The sequence below is a fragment of the Pseudochaenichthys georgianus genome, chromosome 9 (genome assembly GCF_902827115.2).
Source record: "Pseudochaenichthys georgianus chromosome 9, fPseGeo1.2, whole genome shotgun sequence".
NCBI classification, from domain to species: domain Eukaryota; kingdom Metazoa; phylum Chordata; class Actinopteri; order Perciformes; family Channichthyidae; genus Pseudochaenichthys; species Pseudochaenichthys georgianus.
The window spans coordinates 14,175,942-14,197,685 of NC_047511.1; the positions used below are offsets into that span (position 1 = coordinate 14,175,942).

Genomic DNA, 21,744 nt, shown 5'->3' on the forward strand with positions numbered 1-21,744 from the left:
CTGTCTTTCTTCCCCTTTTAATTTTCACCTTAAATTAAACATTTTAGTATTTTAAAATGTAGACTTTATGTCCTGCCCCACATACATCTGAAAGATCCACATCATAACAATACCCACATACAAACAGTAAGATATACATTCCTCTTCATCATATGTATTCAAAAGGTTCATGTTATTGGTTGCATTTGAGACAGTTTTACATCCAATCACATCCCCAGCCACAGCCGTGGTTTTGACATAACATCTTGAGTCATATAGGTCCGAGACAAAACCGAGTACAAATCCTGTCAAAATCTTTCAAATGTAATCATGTTCACAACTATTGTGATGGAGTAGACATTGCATCGTTCTAAGATAAGATGATATAAGACAAACTTTATTGAGAACATCTCTTCAGACAGGGCTCTATGTCATTCACACAGCACATTTCAGACACATTTAACCAGACACGAGACAGGAACAGTGTAAACAGGTATTACACCTGTATTTTGTGTTATCTTTATTATGTTTTCCTGCTTCTTCATTAGCTGGTAGTCTAATATGCTTAAGTCCTTTTGAGTCTGTCAAGGATGCAAATATGTGAGTAAAATATGTAAGAGGGTTGTAGACATAACTAGGCCAAATAGTTATGCCATTTATTTACTTATAATCGAACAGCTCCCCTTGGTGTCCACACACTGTTACTACACCATGAAATTGAGAGAAATTGATCCTGTATGTAATCCGACTGAAGCATCAGTTTATAGTTTTATTCATAGAAGGCAGACACGGTGAGGACACGATAAGTCTTCATGAAGTTTCCCAAGAGTAGAAAGCATTCATTAAAATGTTAAATACCAGCCTAAATGATTCAACTTCTCTATGAGCTGTGACTAAATTAATCACAGTGTGGCAAATCGGGGAGATGAGACGCCTATTAAAAAATGTATAGCCTGAGTTCTCATGAGGAAGAGCTATACAAACCTGCAGCAGACACTGTAAAAGGACATAACTTTTGCAAATTGGCTGATTTCAGATTGAATACATTTAGTTTTATCTCAAATGAGTGCGGAGGATTAACTGTTCTGTTAAAAAAAAAAAAAACTGCTGTGGGAGAGGCATTGAAATGCAAAGATAAACCTCCTTATTATTCAAAGTTGTACAATTCCCTTTTTTAAATCAAAGACTTTGAAACTAGGCTTCATTTTTTACGCTAAACTAGAACTCATTGTGCAGATTTACAAGGCAAAACAATGGAGTGTGGGCAGAGCTGCACATCTCCAGTGGCCAACTTCTGGATTTGATATAACTCTGGGGATAAGCCTGAAAAAGCAGTTCATTGCTTTAAACCAATGGCAGTGAATCAATCCTTTGATATTTTTGGACTCCTTTTATGATTAGAGCAGGCGGGAAGGAGGGGAGAGTAAAATGTGAGAGAAATGGAGAAGCAAAAGAAGACAACACAACCCGACAATGACTCAGGCAGCGGTCGCTAGATATCAGGAGGTGAGGATATGAGGGGAGGGTCAGGTGACTTATTATTCCCTGCTATGAAGTCTGGAGTAGTGCACTCTGGGAATCAGTACCGGGCACAAGGGGCCTCAGCCTGGGCAGAAAGGTTCTGATCACTCAGTGAGAAGTGTACTGAATAGACCTGCCTCTTATTTTGGTTTCCATTTCAGTCTCAGCAGGTGGTGTGTGTGTGTGTGTGTGTGTGTGTGTGTGTGTGTGTGTGTGTGTGTGTGTGTGTTGTGTGTTGCCATGGTTGAACAATAAATGTATGTTTTCATGTTTTTCTTTTTCATCTCTGTAAGGCCGTCAAAATTGAGGATTTGTGATCTTACTAGATTAAGTCCAACTGTTTCTATGACAACAGAGTATTCTGTTGGAGTGTGTGTGTTCATGAAACTTCTTTCTTTCGGTGAACAAATGTTCCTATCTTCCTAGTGAAAGTGTTTTCATGTAGAGAGATTGTTTTGGATGTTTTAATTTCTTATAAGTTAAGTAAAGATTCACATTGGCTGCAGGGTGACTCTGCCTTCAGATAGAATTTGGGAAGTTAAGGATAGAGATATTTCTATAAATAAGTTAAATAAGAAAAATACGATAATAAATAAGATAAATGAATAAGAGTAAGAATCAGAAAAAGAGTAAGAGGATTTTAGAGGTGAGGGTTTAAGTTACTTAGGAACTAAGGAATGAATGCAGGCCTTATAAGCATGGAAAGACAAGCATTAGAACGATTGTGCTTTATTGCACACTGAAAAACTGAAACATGGCCTTTAAATAAATGTTGTATGTCAACAGGTTCCCCACAATTGTATAAGGTTAGTTGAAAGCAATAATATTAAGTTGAACCTATTATTATATTATTTAAGAGTAATATTATTGCTTTCAACTAACCCAATAAAGTTATGTGAAATCTGTTTACATATATTTAAGTTAACGTTTCAAAAATGTTTCAGTGTAACTTAACACATGTCTCAGAGTCATGTTCTTGTCTTTTACACCTTCCGTCCATACATGGTCTTGAGACTCTTCTTTATAGTACGACAGCCTTTGAGGAACCTGTTTGCTTTCACATGCTTGCCTGTAAAGTTTGGTTTGTTTATTGTATTTGATATGGAAACCACAGTAGCATTGTGTTGTAAGCACAAGTTCATGCTGCACTTTTGATTCTACTACAACACTTACATTAGATCACTTACGTCCAACATCAGGAGGTAACCAGTGATGGGTTAAATACTTGTAGTGACACTGCACTGTGTAACAGGGACATTATTGAACATTTTGTAAATAGAAATGCAACACAAATTTGCAAAAGAACATTCTAGTTTAAGATTATATTCTGACTACATTACGACTTCATAATGAAAAGAGTAGTGGTGCACTCTGATTACAATAACAAACACTATCGCCAAAACAAAAAATGTACCTGTCAAAAGTGAGAAATAACTTGAGTACATTGACTCAATTACAGTCCAACATATTTGAAGTACTTGTACTTTACTTTAGTATTTCCATTTCATGCTACTTTATACCGCTACTACAACTTGTACTGTAAGCACATATTGTACTTTTTACTCACTACATTTAGTTGCAAAGATGAATTACTTTGCAGGTTAATTTATTAGATGAAATGTACTTTTATGGATAAATAAACATGGCAGTATAAAAAGCCATTAAAGTTAGCAGAAAGCAGAAATGCTTTGAAAGTGGCATCTGCATTAAGAGTACTTTTAGGTTTGGCACTATCAGTATACTTTGATGCTAATTATTTTGTAATTTAACTTTTAAAGTAACATTTTGAATGGCAGACTTCTTTTTGTCAGAGGGTATTATTACTTAACCTTCAGTAAAATATATGAGTACTTGTGTAAATCTAGAACTCACAGTCTGAGGGAGATTGGCCTGTCTCCTGTGCTCCTGAAGACTCTGTGTCCTCCCCGACGTCCCGCAGCAGAGAGGACACACTGCTGCTGCCCACAGTGGGGGGGGTGACGGCTGAGAGGGAGGCGGCACTCATGAAGGGAGACTTCCTGTGTGAGTGGAGGCGAGACGAGGAGCAGCGAGGGCGCCGGGGAGGAGCTCTGCAAGGCTTTTAGAGAGGAAAAGTGAAGGAGTTTAATAACATAGTAGTGTACATTAACAAAGGACAGCATGGTTTTAGTTTATCACCTAAAACACAAGAAGACCAAGCCCTGTTTATAGTGGTCACAACAGAGTTCAGACTTTTAACCCATAGAGGTCAGTACAACAAAGCTTATCTGCCATACAAGATAACGGTAGAGTAGTGCCTAACCAGAACATAACATCTTAAACAGAGTCCCCCCGCCCATGTTTTTGTTTAGTGAACTTCATAATGCAACAGTGCTTTCTTGTATGTTATAGTATTTAGCGATGAGGTTTTGTAATGTATATTTCAGGTGTGCCCACTTTATCTCATCCTGCTTCATTTTAACAGCGGAGTTGTTTTCAAAGTGTGAACAAAAAATATTTGCAATGCAAATGCAATCTAGCCAGGACCTCAATAACGCTTTCATTATTATTTAAATTACAAGGATGTCACTGTATAGTATATACATTTACTGATGAATGGGAAATGATCTACATCACTGACCTTTGACTATATAATGCTAATGCTGGTAGATAATTGAATGTATGATAACATTGAAAATGTTCTTTGACAAATTTATATTATAGATTATTCTTTTTTTTTAAATATTATTCACAATATTGGAAGATTCATTAGTACATTTCCTCTTAAATTGAGATCAATATTTGATATGGTAACATGAAGGTGACTCAATATTAGTGTCTTTATATAAAGATACTTTGCCTCTTTCTAACTTTTAAAATGACAACTAATGTTATCTGAATAAGTTCAAGGTGATCACCAGTCCAACACATGTCTAGTCCTCTCATTGGTTTATTCAGAGAGCTCCTTTGTGTATTTATATGCAAGATCCACGTTGCTGCTCAATACATATTTTGTCAGTAAGCAATATTGTGTGGACGTTTCTTTCATCGTTTACTAGGTTATTTGTTCCCTACACTTCACAGGTTGCCTTTTCAAACCACCTATGAAGATGGTCACTTTCAGTCGCAGGTTAGACACAGTATAGCTATAGTTTTGTAGGCCTGTATCACCGTGGCTAGCACACCACTTTCTCTCACAACACCTCTGTAGGAGCTACTGTGATGAACTCCCAGGGATGACTTGGCTGACGCGTTTTACTGTGTTAATACGATACTGGTTGTTTTGTTGTTTGATGATGAATCGGTAGGCTTGTATTCAGGTGCGGAATAATACAATCCATTTACTGTATTATTGTTGTGCATAATAAAGTCAATTTCCATGAATTACCTTAAACAATTATTTACCGGTATTCACACTTGCGGTACAGCGGTCAAAAACCATTTGCCCTTCTGGGGTCAGACACACACAATCCTGTGACAACACACACCTTAATACCTGTGCCATAGGAAATAGTACAGCGACAACCTATGGCACACACAGTGAATCACACACAATTCCAAAAATCTCAACCCAAACCTGAACTTCCTTGAGGCTACTGGTAATAATTGCCACTTTTCTCCATGTGTGAAAGGTCAGCACAGAATGGAGACCCTTGGTATCAGTTTTGAGAGGCTGATAAAAACGTTACGGTAACAACTTATGGTTGTTTGCTAATATTTTCACCATGCTGGAAATATCTTAGTGCGATGTCTAGCCATTAGTGTTTGGCCGGCTATTTTGAGAAAAAGTAAAGCAATCGTGTAACAAAAGCTGAGACATTGTGAAATGTTTATTTGTTAGTAAATTAGAATTTGATTTCCTCAAAGCCCCAAGCTATATCTTCAATTTATGTTGGCCCCTTGTGCAGTCATCTGATTCTCATAAGAAAAATGCAAACACACACATTCACACACAGACAGGCTGACAGGCGGAAGCTTGGCACACACCCATAGGTAGACCCATCTCTCAACTGAGGACTACATATAAGCAACAGAAAGGAGCCTGCAATGCCCCCCCCACCCCACTCCTCTCCCCTATGCCCTTCCCTCTCTCCCGCCTGTCTGTCAGAGAAGACCCAGGCCTTAAGTGTGTGTGATGCTCCCTTCAGCCTAATTATCAGGGTGGAGGAGAGAACAATACTTCAGCTCTCCCAATGTCCTCTGCTGCCACACACTGCCCTTCCTTAAGGATAAAGTTTGTGTGCATTTTGCTAATTGAATCAATCAGTGGATGTAAGCATGTTTGACTGCTTAAGTCAATCTTCAGTGGTTCTCAAAGTGGGGGGCGCTCGCCCCCTGGGGGGCACAGAGGCATGCCAGGGGGGGCACGAAAGACCAGGAGGAAAAATGGTTATATAAAATGATTGATTCGAAAATCTCTGTGTTTCATTAAAGCTCGGCTCTGTGTATGTGTGTGTGTGTGTGTGTGTGTGTGTGTGTGTGTGTGTGTGGAACGAGCCATTTTGTGTGCGCGAGCGAGAGAGAGAGAGAGAGAGGGCGCACCGGTACCGGAGATCGTTGTTGTTAGCTTCTGGTACTAGCGAGCTACGCTAACGGATATAAGGAGTTTTTTCAACTACAAAGTGGAGGAGAGTCCTCTCCTGAGAGACTCAGTGAGCTAAAGGACTCTCAGTGTTATCTCAGTGGGTCTCAAATGTTTTGGTCACCATTAATGTAAACAATTATTTCCGAGGCACACGTTTATATGACCATTATAGTTATAAAAAAATAAGAGAATAAATTAAAAACAGGTATGAAATACTATATGACAGTAAAACAAGAATAAAGTTTAAAAGGGTGATTTGTAAAATATCCATAAAGAAAAAGTAAATCTGTTTACAGTTCTGTTTCATATGGGTGTTGAGAGATGTATCCATAAATCTCTTCATTTTGCTCTCAAAGTGCACCAGATTGATGCTTTTAACTTCAACATTGAAAAATAAATCTTCCCGGGGGAGCATGCCACAACTATAAAAATAGCACTTTACCCCTGCTTACACCTATGCCGTGAGCTGATTATTGAGCCTTGATTGTAACAGTCGCGGGAACACTGTGTGTGTGTGTGTGTGTGTGTGTGTGTGTGTGTGTGTGTGTGTGTGTGTGTGTGTGTGTGTGTGTGTGTGTGTGTGTGTGTGTGTGTGTGTGTGTGTGTGTGTGTGTGTGTGTGTGTGTGTGTGTGTGTGGGGAGTGTTGCAGTAGAAAATTCCACTGTAGCGCCCGGTACATTAATGGGAAACCCTAAATGTTTGAGCACCCTCTATGGAACGTCAAGCTACCCCACAGCACCCCCAAAAGAAATCTCCGGTGCCGCCACTGAGCCTGACTTGTGTTGGGGGGGCCCGACTTTTTTTTTTCTCCAATGGGGGGGCCTGACAGAAAAAGTTTGAGAACCACTGGCTTAAGTCAATGTTCCTGTGCAACATGATTTAAGGTTTAGTCTAAAAAGTAGTGTAGTGCTGAGGCATGCAGGGAATATACACCCGATGTGTGTGTGTGTGTGTGTGTGTGTGTGTGTGTGTGTGTGTGTGTGTGTGTGTGTGTGTGTGTGTGTGTGTGTGTGTGTGTGTGTGTGTGTGTGTGTGTGTGTGTGTGTTGCCATGGTTGAACAATACATGTATGTTTTCATGTTTTTCTTTGGGGGGTGCACATTGCTGTATTTCAAACTTGAGTTCATGGTCATCCTGAACAATGGGGAACAGGTATACTGTCCTCTGCTCTGTGAACACATGCATCTCACCAATATGTGATTGCTGAACATGTTATTCCATTACCAAAGGTGGAAACCATTTAACCATAAATTAATATGGGCATTGTGTTTGAAATGATTTATTCATTTCTATATTTTTTCAAATATTGACACATTTAATTTTTTTATTGATTTGTATCATATTTGATTTGTTTACATAATCATTTATACATTTGTCTCTATATATATCCTCCTGGGACCCAGCCCATTGAAAATGTCCACTGTAGTGGACATTTTGTTAACATGCATCTCCTTTTACTCTTTTGAGCTACTCTATCAATCCCTGATGTGCTGTACAGAGGACATCCTGGTCTTTCCAGTGATATGTCATTGGTGAAAATTGCATGCTGGGAAGTTCCTCTTTCTTTTCATTCAAAATGGCTGGCACACGAAAAACAAAATGGTATAGAAGCAGGAGAAGTCAATTGTTGAATAATTGTCATTTTTACCATGAAAATCATATATGTTCTTGTTTATTAACATGTGAGGAACTATATAATTAGTTCTGAAAGCAATTCAATAATTCAAGTTTTCAAATAACAGCCCTTTTATAAATGTCCATTCTAGTGGACGTCAGGACCATCTTCATGGACTTTATGACTCAATATTGTTGCAGGAGACGGAACTGAAGCAGACATTTTCTGTACCAGATAGTTCAGGGAGATAAAGATTGTGAGCTCTCAGATGATGAGAGAGATGAGGATTTCACACCTGGGATAGAAGAGGGTCAAGAAGAAGGGGGGGAAAGATGCAGGATGCTCCATGAGTGCACAGATAGATAAATAGAGACAGATAGGGACGAGCTGGAAAGACATGGCCCCCTGTGGGCCAAGAGTAGCACGTATGTCTTATTGTTGTTTTTATTTTAAGTGGAGCCATGAAACATGAGAATTGCCTCAGGAATGTCAAGTTTGTTTCTATGAGCAGGTCAAATGGAAAACATTATAACATCCATAAAACTAGTCAAGATGACCCTACAGCCTGTGCTGACTGGAGTCAATGAGGTACTTTCCCACTACATTGACTACAAAGTCTTTGAAGATCTGGAAAGATTCACCAAAAAACAAGCTAGTTTTTTATTGACCAAATAAAAAGCAATATTCAGATCAATTACTTATTCATGTTTTAAATAAAGGTGAATGTATTATTGTATTAATATCACTCTATAACCATAATACGTTACATAGTCCATCTGCTAATTTTGGCTGTCTTTTCAAACTAATATGGTCCCGACGTCCTCTACAGTGGACATACTGTAACATTTTAAAATAAAATAAAATAAAAAAAGTCTAAATTGCAAGATGTTTTTTTAACCCTAAATAGGTAGGAAATCACAAAAAAAAGGAAATTGGAAGACACTTTTTTTCCTCAGGTCCCAGGAGGATATATTTTTCAAATATGTAAGTGAAATAAGTGTTACTTGCTGCAAGGAAGTATATAACATTTATAAATGTGTACTGTACATTTAGCTTTGGTCCTTAAAACAGGCTTTTGTAATGTAAATACAATTCAATCCGACATTTAAAAGAAATGATTATTATGACAATTATAAAATGAAGTGATATAACAAAAAAGTGTGTTAAGAGAGTGATATACCTTGGAGGAAACAAACTGCTCCCATTTGTTCTCAATGGCTCTTTCTTCTTTCAGCATCTTTATCGTGGTTCTGCCTCGGCCAGGGTCTCTGTGAATGGAAAATAATTGCCGGTGTGAAACATTTATCACTCCGCTGACCTTCTGCGACTCACCACTAGTCGAAAGCAGCCTTCCAGGCAGAGACAGCTCCCGAGTCGCTTGGGCCATTATCAAAATCATAATTCATCTTATTCTAAAAACTGTGCAGTGTTTTAGATTGATGCCCAAGATCAGAGCTGTCTGCCTGGTGGGAAGCCCAGCAGTGTCTCAACCTTGTGATAATGTTTCATTTCATCCTCTCCTTGTCTTCCTGTACCGTAATACCTCAGCTGTATCACTTGGCCCATAAAGCTTAAGACTTTCTGGGAAATTGGATTTGAAGCTGAGTGAAGGCCCTGGAGGCTGTAACATGACGCTGTTTGGGCGCAAAAAATCTCTTTGTAGCTCTTTTATTCCCTTTCCTTCCACTTTTCTTCTTCTTTTTCATTTTCCATCAATTATTCAAGCTTTACAGTAGTGTGCAATAATATTCCTTTATTACATTCTACAAGGAGCTATTGAGACCAAGCAGTCGCTTTTCACATTTATGAACGAATCTATTCTCCTACTCCTGCTCTCCTCTGACACTATGAGAGAGGCCATAAAGATCATAAAAGGATACAAAAAAAAGAATCAAAAGATGGACATTTGGAATAAAACGCCACTGAGGAATTAAAACGGACTACAGATGCAATTTAACAGCAATAGCGAGGGAAAAAAAAAGCCTTTGAGCACCAAACGGCTGCTGCACTTGTTCTCCATTTCCTCACCCTCAACACCCTGTGGTGGGTCAATATCACAGGAGCTGACACCTGGAGGGTGGGGACGAAGATAGAAGAATGCAATCTCCTCGCTAAGCCTGGACCCCCTACGGAGATTTGGACTTTATATTTCATCCAGCACTGTCAGCTCGCTCCTGGCCTGCAGCTCCGGATCAGCAGCCCTTCACCCCCGGCTCTACAGTATAGATGCTATGTCTCTTCAGGTGGCTCGTTTAAAAAACAGCACAGTGACAGTCCTGACAGGAGTTGCTCATTGGTCAGCGTCGCAATGAGCCGATCGCCGATGATGCTGTGTTTTAGCCTCTGTATTGAAATTGCAGGCAGTGGAATCACTACTAAGATGTGAATGACATTTCAAGTATTATGTATTGAAGACGGTCCCTGACTTTTGTGTCTCCATCATATTCAAAACAATATTTAGGCAAAAAAATCACATCAGATGTACTGTTGTGGCAGTATCAATACATCGTGCATCTACATATTAAAGGTCACCCATTGTGCAAAATCCACTTTTTCATGTCTTCTATACATCAACATGTGTCCCCTCTGTGTAAAGAGATTCTGAAAGTTTCAGGAACAAAATATTCTCTCTCTTTTTGTCCTGATCCATTTCTATAAAAACCTGTCTGAAAATGAGCTGATCAGATGTTGGCCACTTTATGATGTCATAACGATTTTTTGGCTTGTGTAACCATTAGCCAATCAGCAACCAAGGTAACCCCCCCCCCCCCCCATCTTATCACCTGAATCTCCTTCTAGAGCACCATTGTGTTCTTTGCAACCAAATATCTCTCAGAGGGGCGTGGGGAGGGGCTCCTTATTTTCATCTGAAGTAACAGACAGAGAATCAGCACTTTTGAAACAGGGCTGAAACAGAGGGCTTTATGGGTAATGCTGCAATGATCGGTTTGGTGTTTCGAAGTAAACACTTCAGAGACATGTTTTGTATATATCTAAGACCTATAATATATTGATGAAAAAGAGTATAATAGGAGACCTTTAATGCCAAACAAGTTCAATTTTGTTAGGAGCAAATTAGTTTATACGTTTCAAACAGGTGGGTGTAATGAGGTGTATTTCCAAGATTACAAAATGGTCTGTATTTACAGTGTGTGGGGTGTTGAGAATCTTTGACAAAAGGATTACTAACCCGGGGTCCCAGCAGGCGGTGAGGGGCCCCACTCTGCCAGAGCGATCCAGAGTCAGGGCCTCCAGGAGCCAACTGAGACAGCAGAGCTGGCGGTAGATCAGCTTCCTGCAGCAGCACACACAGACAGGAGCTTCAACGTCTATCAGAGCTTTGTTTGTCCAAAAGTACCCATGTGCTTTTGTATTAGAGTAATTCAATATACAGCAAGCAAAAACATATTCTTTATAACAAATTGTCAAATTCATATTTCCACGACTTATATAATAACACATTTCATTTGTACTCAGGCCAAATATATTCAATATATTTGTATTTCTTTGTTTCATATATGCATTTCAACAAACATCCTGTTTTTCAGAACAAACGAGGTTATTTGAAAAATGACATGAACGCAGCGTCCACACGGCGGCGTGCGTTGAAGCTTGCCGGCGGGCATGTCTGAAACTCGACCAACAACCAATCACATGAATCTCCCGCCCCGGACACACAAGCACGCGGTTTGATTGGCTAGAGCATGTACTGGCATATGATTCGATTGGCTGACGCTTCTGCCGAGGCTTCAAAAGTTGAACATTGTTCTACTTTTGAAGCGAGCTACGTGAGCGAAGCAACGGAACCACAATGCAGTTCGGCAAAGCGTGACGTCACGGGCCGTAAGTTCTTGGTCTTGTTATATTCATGCTGTATGTAAAAATAAACTTTTCAACTATGAACAAAACACATCCAAGTCCAGAAAGAAAAAAGACTAACTTTTAGAAGACAAAGGTCAACTTGTAGAATGTGACTTGTTAAGCTTCATAGCTAATAAATAACATAGGTACTTCGTGAATGTTTTACAGCATATTCCACTATCTTAGGAGAGTGGGACACATGATGCTGGCTTGGATCGCAATAAGAACACATACGGAGAGGTTATAATGAAGCATGATAGCTCAGTGTGTTTGTAAGGAACAGAGCTTCATGTTGTAGTTGAACCAAGTGTGCAACTCACAAGCAAATGGTTTAACAACTGTAACACTTTTTCTGAATGATGAAATTATTTCTCTCCACACTGTAAAACTAGTTTTAAAATATTGCTGACTGCTTTTGTCTTGTGTCACAAATGCATTTGATATTTTATTCTCTGGCAAAAGGCCAAACACTCGTAGCATTTCAAATGTACTCCTGGGCAGAGTGCTTTGCTGAAGAGCACCTTAGCAGAAATGCTTGTTTTAGTGAAGACCATTTGACATTGCATCTCATAGAAAATTAAAACAAAGAATGAAGATGTTATTTTGTACACGATGTCTAAATTATGTTCTAGAATGTGCAGCTTATTCAGGTTCAAGTGTTTCATAAAATACATTTAAGGGGCCCTATCATGCTTTTAGGTTGATCTCTTTCCTCTAGTGTGTTATATATGTTTTTGTGCATGTTAATGTTCTGCAAAGGCTACAATCCCAAATCTCCCTCCAAAGGGAGTTTCTCTCCCACATCCGTTGTATTTCTTTGTTTACTTCCGTAACATTGTGACATTACTACGCAACACCTGCCGTTCTATTGGCTAACGTTCCAACTCATTGTACATGATGGGCTAAGGGGCGGGACATTTCTAAGCAGTTGAGCAATGACAATAGAGTCAATGCTGTAAAGTCATATTATCTCCACTGTATGATTCTATCCCACATTTAATACTGTTTTACAAACTGGTCGTTTGCTTGTGCCACAAACCTGAAACCCATAGAACAGCTGTACAAGAGAGCTATCAAGGTGTTTGACAGAAAGCCAAATTCATACCACTGTACCATCCTTGATAAACACAATTTCAAAAATGTTGACAATTTTAAGTCTTTTAAAAGTACGTGTTTTTTTATACAGTTCATTGTGGAATAGCCTCCCAACTGAGATACGGGATTGTCCCACTCTCAATAGCTTTAAAGGTCAACTCAAAGAATGGTTGAGAAACAAACAGACGTGCAATCACCGCTAACTGCACTTTAATACAGGGGTATCTCCTCTTGCACTTGATGTAGCTCTTGCATCTTCTCTTGCACTTTATATGTCGTAGCTGCTATTGTACTGCCATGTCATAAATACTTGTGTATGCTGCTCTTGCTCTTTTGCACGTTTTGCATATCATGTATTTTGTTTTTGCTATGTCTGTAAAATGTAATTTTCTTAAATGTTTTATGTGAGGGACTACGGATGGAAATGAGCTCAAAGCTAAATCTGGCACTGTTACGCTTGACACATTTTAATGTTTTAAGTGTTCATTACTGTGCATTGTCCCTGCCAAATAAACGATTAAATAAATAATGGCATTAGAATTCAAATGGGTTTATCATTCATTATTCTAAAGCAATATATGACAATTTCCTAATATTAATCCTCTATTACCTTTTTGTAAAATGTTTGGTAACCTGTATGATGCCTTATGATCATAGTTTACTGTATGCTGGTAGTGTGGTTATACCTGATAGTGAAAGTCTTTGTTTCCTGAAAAATATTGAACTTAAATGAAACTACCTGATATTGGATTAAAAGGTAAATATCACTACAGGAAACAATGGTGTAGTGCCCTCTCAAATGGGAAAAAAACAATCATAGTGAGCGACCTTCATTTCTTTTGTTGTTGGTAAATAAGTGGATGAAATCATGGACACATGAACACCAACTCAAACACAAGGGCTGCTGTAGTGGCAACAAATGCAAAACATGCCATCTCTCTAAAGCGTGCACCTGCAGTCAAGCGGTGCCGTCCATCAGCTCGACACTCTCACGCTTCGAGGCTTTATTACCACATCCATTCTGATGATCTCTCCAAACACATCACACACAATATGAAGTCTGCCTCCTTTTTTCTCCTTGTGCACAAATGCTGCCGCCCCGGGTCGCTCTGAGCTCTTTTCATTATCGACCAGGCTGTTTGTCAGCCAGGCGGGTAAAGTGTTGGATTAGGGTCCGTCAGATGTCAGGTAACAGCCTGCCAACACGGCTGTGGTTTTTACTGAGGTAACATTTTGCAGTTTGTGTTCGGGCGACAGACAGCCTATCCGTTTTAAGAGTACGCTTAAGACCTTCCTTTTTGATAAAGCTTATAGTGATAAAATAAAATAATGCGTTGTGCCTCTTCACCTATACATTTTAGTTCTTACTCTTTCACTTAAATCCTAAAAACTTAGATCTTATATTTAAAACTTTATCCAAAACCTTTCCCCTCTCTGACCTCTCGAGGTTCTAATAGAGGGTAACAGGTTGCAGAGAAGGCCTAGCCCGGCCCGGGAGTGTGGAACGTAGTCACAGACCTACTCCTTACCTCTAACCAATTCCAGTGGGGACCTCTCTCCCTGCGTGCCTCTCCACCTCTGTTTCCCACTTCTTACTTGCTACCCTTTTCCCTCAACCTATCCTAAGGGAGTGCATGTATGTAGACACGTTAGTTTAGCTGATATAGGCTTGGACTGTTGGGGGGGGGGGCACCTTACTCCGTCTTTCTGGCTGTTTGTACTGTGTACTCTCATGTTCTGATTAACCCAGCTTCCCCCAAATCTCTTTATTGTGTCCATATATACGCCGGGATCCTGAGTCGAGGCTGATCCTGTTGCTGTGGTCGTGTGTCCTGGATCCTCTATCCTGAGTTCTGGATCTGAGTCCTGGACTTCGAGTCCTGGCTGAACCAGTCACTGTGGTCCTGCCTGACTCTCACCATACTACTTCCCTGATGGCTCCCACAAGATTGCTGACGTCCTCGTGGATTCATCTTCTTATTACAGACACATGCATTTCCTAACATTCGGTCTATATGCTGTAAATGTATTATCTTTTCGATTTACACACGGCATCTATTGCACGTCCGTCCTGGGAGAGGGATCCCTCCTCTGTTGCTCTCCCTGAGGTTTCTCCCATGTTCCCCTTTAAACTGTGGGTTTTCTCTGGAAGTTTTTCCTTGTATGATGTGAGGGTCTAAGGACAGAGGGTTTAGTATTGTCATACTGATATTCTGTACACACTGTGAAGTCTACTGAGACAAATGTAACATGTGTGATATTGGGCTATATAAATAAACATTGATTGATTGATTGATTGATTGATTGATGTCTCACCATACAGCAAGGACTATTCTGGCGGTGGCAATAATGCATTGTCAGACCAAATGTAAGTTGATTCGGGGGGATGCATCATAAACACGGGCTGTAGATGTGTCCCTGTGGAACACTGATGTAAAACACAGGAGTCCTTGGTGTAAACCCAACGTGATGCAATAACCAGCATTTATAGATGCTAAACTTTTACTATGGTGGTATTTACTTACATTTTGGTGAAGTTATTTGATATATTATCATAATTGAAACTGCTAATTATGAATAATGCTATAATTTGTTTATTGTTATAACATTTTGTAACCAAATTATTCTTAAACCTGTAAAAAGTCACTTGTAAAACATCTATAAGCATTAGACAGCAAGATAGATGTAGATATTGGCATCATTTGTTAATAATTGTTTCATAAAACAGTCTATAAATACTTTTTGGATGGCTATCATGGCTTTATTGATGGCAATTGTGGCTTTTTTAACAACATCACACTAGTCACTGCATAAAGTGTGATACATTCTGTATTTAACTTTTGTTAGAAGCCGGTACTTGTGGATTGTAGGGAGCATTGCAATCAAATCTTGCATACAAGATCAAAGCAGTGCATAACACTCGCAGAGCAGGAACTAAATGTTGCTTTTGTAAACCAGACTTCAGTGTGTATATTGGCAGCCAATAGCTGAGTTTCTAACAAGGCAGATTTACCAGAAAAAACTTGTTCTGACGAGTTTCTCCGAAAGGTTAGCTCCGGTTCACACAGCATCAAAGGATCCTGCTAGCAATACAAAATAAAAGCATCACGAATATCTGTCAATTTCAGATGTTTGGCATTAAATATTCAGCCTGTTTGTTTTTCTGTGTTTGATGTTTGCTGAGGTGCAATAACACATCTGTTTGACATGAATCACACGGATGAACACCAGCAGACAGGAGAGGCTGGAAAAAGTGCAGTGACTCCTTAAAATCAAATCCTTTTCAACATTTCAATTTTCTCTTTACTGCTGTACAGGGATTCTTAGAAAATGCAACAAAACCTAGGCCCTGATTTGAACATTTGAAAATGATAATCAGGGCAAATAATAAGATACCTTTTATGCTAAATTATAATGGAGTGGTGCAGTTATGACTCCTAGGACCCAGAAATAACATAGCATTTCACCACTTCCTGTTCCCTTGTCTCAAAGTCAAAGTTTTTTTGAATGTGTGTGCGGTTAGAAGCCTGAAATAAGGTATGTGGTTAACACAAGCTGAAGAGATTTTGATATTTTGTTATACAACATAAAATGTGCCAAATATCACAGGGGGATATGTGTTTATGTGTCATAAAAACGTCAGTTGCAAACAAGTGACTAAATGACGCCGACACAAGTCTGCGTTTAGCTTAAGGCCCTGTCACACTGTCCCGAAATTGACACCCGATGGACACACGATAAAGGAAATGTTCAAATTCGGCTGTGATCGTAGCAACATCGGGCCATTCGTGAGGGCATCTAAGCCATCGTATGACCGCCGGTGGAGTTTCTCAGGCTCCGGCAGCAACTTCGTGAGCGGCAACTTCGTAAGGCACTCGTGAGGGCATCTTGTCAAATCGTGTCATCTTCGTCTTATCATCAGTGCATTCACACTCATTCTGATCGGGGCGAATGCCCGATGGCACCGATGATAACAAGATGCCCTCACGATGGCCTTACGAAGGGCAAAATTGACACACGAATTCAACACGAAAATGAACCTTCGCAAGGTCCTTCGGCAATTCTTTGGCATGCCAAAGATTTTGCCTCCGCTCACGAAGTTGCTGCCGGAGCCTGAGAAACTCCGCCAGCGGTCATACGATGGCTTAAGATGCCCTCACGAATGGCCCAATGTTGCTACGATCACAGCCGAATTTGAACATTTCCTTTATCGTGTGTCCATCGGGTTGTTTTATTGCACAACAAAATCATGTAAATATATTATGTAAATAACCCAATTTGTGTTCTGTGAAACTAAAAAGGATATAATATATTATTTTGAAGGACAGTTGACAGGAAATTGTTGTTGTTATGGAAACAACATTGCGGAGAAAACGTAATATTTTCTACATATAAAGACGGAGAAAGTAAAGAACAAAGTCTGAAGATATCAGTACAGTATCATAGTACTGTAACATAATTGTTTTTGGTACTTTCATTGCAGTTGTATGTCTTAAATGTAATGTAAATGTTGCCTTCGTGTGTGGTTCGGGGCCATCTTCGTGCGAAATTCACAATTCCATATTCGTGTGTCCATCGGGTGTCAATTTCGGGACAGTGTGACAGGGCCTTTAGCGGTGGTGATGCAGTCGTTTGCAGTGGTTCTCAAATGGGGGTACGCGGACCCCTAGGGGTACGTTGGAGTACTGCAGGGGGTACGTGAGATTTATTTTATGTTAATGAAATAAAAAAAAATGGGGTTCCTCAAGGCTCCATCTTGGGGCCTCTTCTCCTTAACATCTACATGCTACCACTGGCTCAGATAATGAAGAACAACAAAATAAGTTACCATAGCTATGCAGATGACACAAGAATGTACGTAACAATTTCACCAGGAGACTATGCTCCAATTCAAACACTGAGTAAGTGCATTGAACAAATCAATGACTGGATGTGTCAGAACTTTCTCCAATTAAACAAAGATAAAACTGAGGTAATGGTTTTTGGAGCCAAGGCAGAACGTTTAAAAGTTAGCGCTGAGCTTCAGTGTGCAATGTTCAAACCAACAGATAAAGCCAGAAATCTAGGTGTAGTCATGGACTCTGACCTGAGTTTCAACAGTCACATTAAAACAGTTACTAAATCAGCCTACTATCACCTAAAGAATATATCTAGGATTAAAAGACTAATGTCACAGCAGGATTTGGAAAAACTTGTCCATGCCTTTATCTTCAGTAGACTCGACTACTGCAATGGTGTCTTCACAGGTCTCACTAAAAAATCTATTAGAAAGCTGCAGCTGATTCAGAATGCCGCTGTTCGAGTCCTCACTAACACTAAGAAAGTGGATCACATCACTCCAGTTCTGAAGTCTTTACACTGGCTTCCTGTGTGTCAAAGAATAGATTTCAAAATATTGCTGCTGGTTTATAAAGCACTGAATGGTTTAGGCCCAAAATACATTACTGACCTCCTGCTAAATTATGAACCATCCAGATCTCTCAGGTCCTCAGGGACTGGTCAGCTTTCTGTCCCCAGAGTCAGAACTAAACATGGTAAAGCAGCGTTCAGTTATTATGCTCCAAATATCTGGAACAAACTCCCAGAAACCTGCAGGTCTGCTGCAACTCTTACTACTTTTAAATCCAGGCTCCAAGACTTTTCTTTTTGCCGCTGCTTTTAATTGAACTATTCATATCTTAAACTGCACTGTAACTTTTATCCATGTACTTTTTCTTTTAATGTTTATTTTATTAGCTTTTCTTTTTTAATGCTTAATGTCTTTCATTTTTTGTAAAGCACTTTGAATTGCCTTGCATTGAAAAGTGCTATATAAATAAACTTGCCTTGCCTTGCCTTTGAATAATCCTGTTGGAATAATATCAAGGCAGCAGGAGGAGGATTTCAGAAGTTGTATAATGTCCTCTAGGTTTTTATCATTAATCTGATGGAATTGTGTCATGACATTTGCTGTTCCTGATGCAGAGGCACTGACTGCTTGTCTGATTTTCTGAATTTTTCAGTGAAAAAGGAGGCAAAATCATTGCACGCCCTGGTGGATAGAAATTCAGAGGCTACTGACACTGGGGGGTTAGTTAGTCTGTCGACGGTAGCAAACAAGGCACGTGCGTTGTTTTTGTTTTTGGTAATGATGTCAGAGAAGAACGATTGTCGTGCGTTTTTCAATTCCAAATTATAAAGGCCAAATCTCTCTTTATAGATTTCAAAGTGAACCTGGAGATTTGTTTTTCGCCACCTGCGTTCAGCTTTTCGACATTCTCTTTTTTCTGTTTTCACGGTCATGGCCTTTCTCCATGGAGATATTTTCTTCCCAGTCACTTCATTTATCTTAGTTGGAGCAATGGCATCTATAACATTTTTAATTTTTGAATTAAAATGATCTACTAGCTCATTTACTGAGGTGTTAGCAGGGGCAAGTGTGGTAGAAAAATTCTGAGTAAACATTTCCCTAGTAGTTTCAGTTAAATATCGCTTTGTGGTTACCTCTTTTTGAACATTTTTGTGAACAGAAATAGAGCTCTCAAAGAAAACACAGGAATGGTCAGAGAGTGCAGCATCAGTCACCACTACCTCAGAGATATTCAGACCCTTTGAGATAATTAAGTCCAGAGTGTGCCCCTTATTATGCGTGGGCTCCGTCACATGCTGAGTCAGTCCATAGCTATCAAGAACACAAAACAGTTCTTTAGCCCCTCTGTCCTGGGGGTTGTCAACATGGATGTTAAAATCACCAACAATGACTCAACGGTCAAAGTCAATACACACTATAGACAGCAGTTCAGTAAAGTCATCAAAAAAGCTTGCACAGTATTTGGGTGGTCTATAGATATTTAGGAACAGAGCTCGAGAGGAGCATTTCAGCTGAAGGGCTACATATTCAAAAGAATCAAAGTTTCCATACGATGTCTTCCTGCATTGAAGGGAATCATTGAACAGAATAGCAACTCCACCTCCTTTCTTATGCATTCTTTCCTGACTCATAAAACTAAAGTTGGGATGGGTTGATTCGATAAGAACAGCTGCACTGTTATTTTGTTCAATCCAAGTTTCTGTTAAAAACATAAAATCGAGATTGTGCTCAGTGATAAAATCATTGATTAAAAATGTTTTTCCTGCCAAAGACCTGACATTTAATAAAGCTAGTTTAAGTTTGTTAAACACACTATCAGTCAGGTTTTTTGTAACAAGCTGTGGCTGACATGGAATCACTGCTAAATTAGATGAACTCACACAAACGTTTGAGCGCTTCCTGTTTCTAAGATGATTCACCGCTCTTAATCTATTACCTATCAACACAGATATCGGCAAAGCTACTGGCAGGCAGGGCCCCGACATATCCTGGAAAGAGTTGAGAGTGCCATACGCCCTTGAGCCTGGACCCCACACATATCAGTGAGAGTTTGTTGTGTTTTGTACACACCAGAGGTGGGACCAAGTCATTGTTTTGCAAGTCCGAGTCAAGTCTCAAGTCTTTGCGCTCAAGTCCGAGTCAAGTCTCAAGTCTTTGCGCTCAAGTCCAAGTCAAGTCTCAAGTCAGGATGGGAAAGTTCAAGTCAAGTCCAAGTCCTAAACTTTGACAAAACGAGTCATAAGCAAGTCATTATGTGTTTTTCACCAAATGTAATGACATTGATCAACAGAATAATACTTAATAATCAAATTGCTCTTTATTAGTCACATTAATAATTTAATAATCAATTTTCTCTCTGCTGGTAAAGTAACACGTTTTTTTCTATTTTAAGAGGGATCAGTAAGGTAAGGCTACCGTGACGGTTTGATTCAGAAGTAGTTTAATGTATAAGATCCCTGATGTTGAGGTGACCAGAATGTTTATTTCCACTGTGTACAACATGTTGTAAGGGACCCACAATCTATCTGTATGCCAGGGATAATGTGCAGCGAGGCGGTCTCTATGGGGAAAAGAACACCTGAATCTAGATCCCTCTGCAGGTGGTACTTTAACTATATGTTGATGCTAATACTTTTGTACTTTTACTTGTAACATTTTGAATGCAGGACTTCTTATTGTAACCGAGTATTCCTACACTCTGGTACTTTTGTACTCAAGTACAAGATCTGAACTTCTCCCACCTCTGACAGTAAATCCTGAGTGGTTACCAAAATAAAAGGTAACCAAAAAAGGTTATTTTAATTTCACAAATCCTGCACTCAGCTTTGCTTTCTCCAATATCAATGAAATGCAGCCAGACGCTGCTTCTTTTTTCAGTTTTCGCTCATTTCTTGACTTTTTCCGACGCACTTGCATTTAAATCCGTCTCCCCGTCGCTCTGTGCAGCTGGCCTGTACCACTACACCTGCTGTGCCCCCCACCCTTCTTTCACATAATGGTATGATCCTAGTGTGTCCTCGCATATGATTGGCCGCATGGTGGCCCAGCTAAATAAAGTCCCGCCCCTGCCTGCAAGGATTCTCAGCAAGAGTAGGAGCGGCTGAAGATTCTGCTCTCCCCGACGGGAGTCTGCTCTTCTAACGGCAGCTCGCGTTCGGCGTGTTGGAGACCTCTGAGTTAAATGATCAAGTCACCTCAAGTCAGAAGGCTCAAGTCCAAGTCAAGTCCCGAGTCATTGGTGTTAAAGTCGAGTCGCAAGTGTTTTGTGATTTTGTCAAGTCGAGTCTCAAGTCATCAAATTGGTGACTCGAGTCTGATTCGAGTCCAAGTCATGTGACTCGAGTCCACACCTCTGGTACACACACATTCTTATCAGGCTTCGGAGACTGCAAATGCTTTCTTGAAGGTAGGGGAGGTGGTTGACGTAGGCACGGTGATGGAGACGGGGGAGATGGTGCGGGGGTAGAGGACATGCTGCCAGGGGGGAAGGTGGTTGACGTAGGCGCGGTGATGAAGACTCCTCCGTGTGTCTCATATGTCTCCCATAATCAGAACATTCCTCAGGCGGGTGCAGTGATAATTCTTCAGGGTTTTCTGCGCGATGTGTTGTGTCTTTCTCCTGTTTTGATTCCTCTTGCCGCTTGTCCTTGGCAGAGGGAACAGATTGATAACGCAGGCAGTTGAATATGTTAGAGATAAACAATTTCACTCCTGACTTGTTCAGGCAAACTCCTTTTGCCTTGAAAAGATGTCTGCGGTCCCAGAAAAAGTTAAAATTG

At 39.9% G+C, this 21,744-nt stretch overlaps 1 protein-coding gene across 1 annotated transcript in view; it reads right to left on the reverse strand.

Annotated features, from left to right (window-relative positions):
* The window catches only part of LOC117452792 (coiled-coil domain-containing protein 60-like), a 57,609-nt gene that overhangs the window by 19,550 nt on the left and 16,315 nt on the right, over positions 1-21,744 (reverse strand). The window contains exons 5-7 of the mRNA XM_034091559.2: positions 10,850-10,954; positions 8,840-8,927; positions 3,373-3,577 (exon numbers count right to left, since the gene is read on the reverse strand). Of these exons, the coding sequence (XP_033947450.1) occupies positions 3,373-3,577; positions 8,840-8,927; positions 10,850-10,954 (398 nt within the window). The remainder of the gene's footprint in view (positions 1-3,372; positions 3,578-8,839; positions 8,928-10,849; positions 10,955-21,744) is intronic.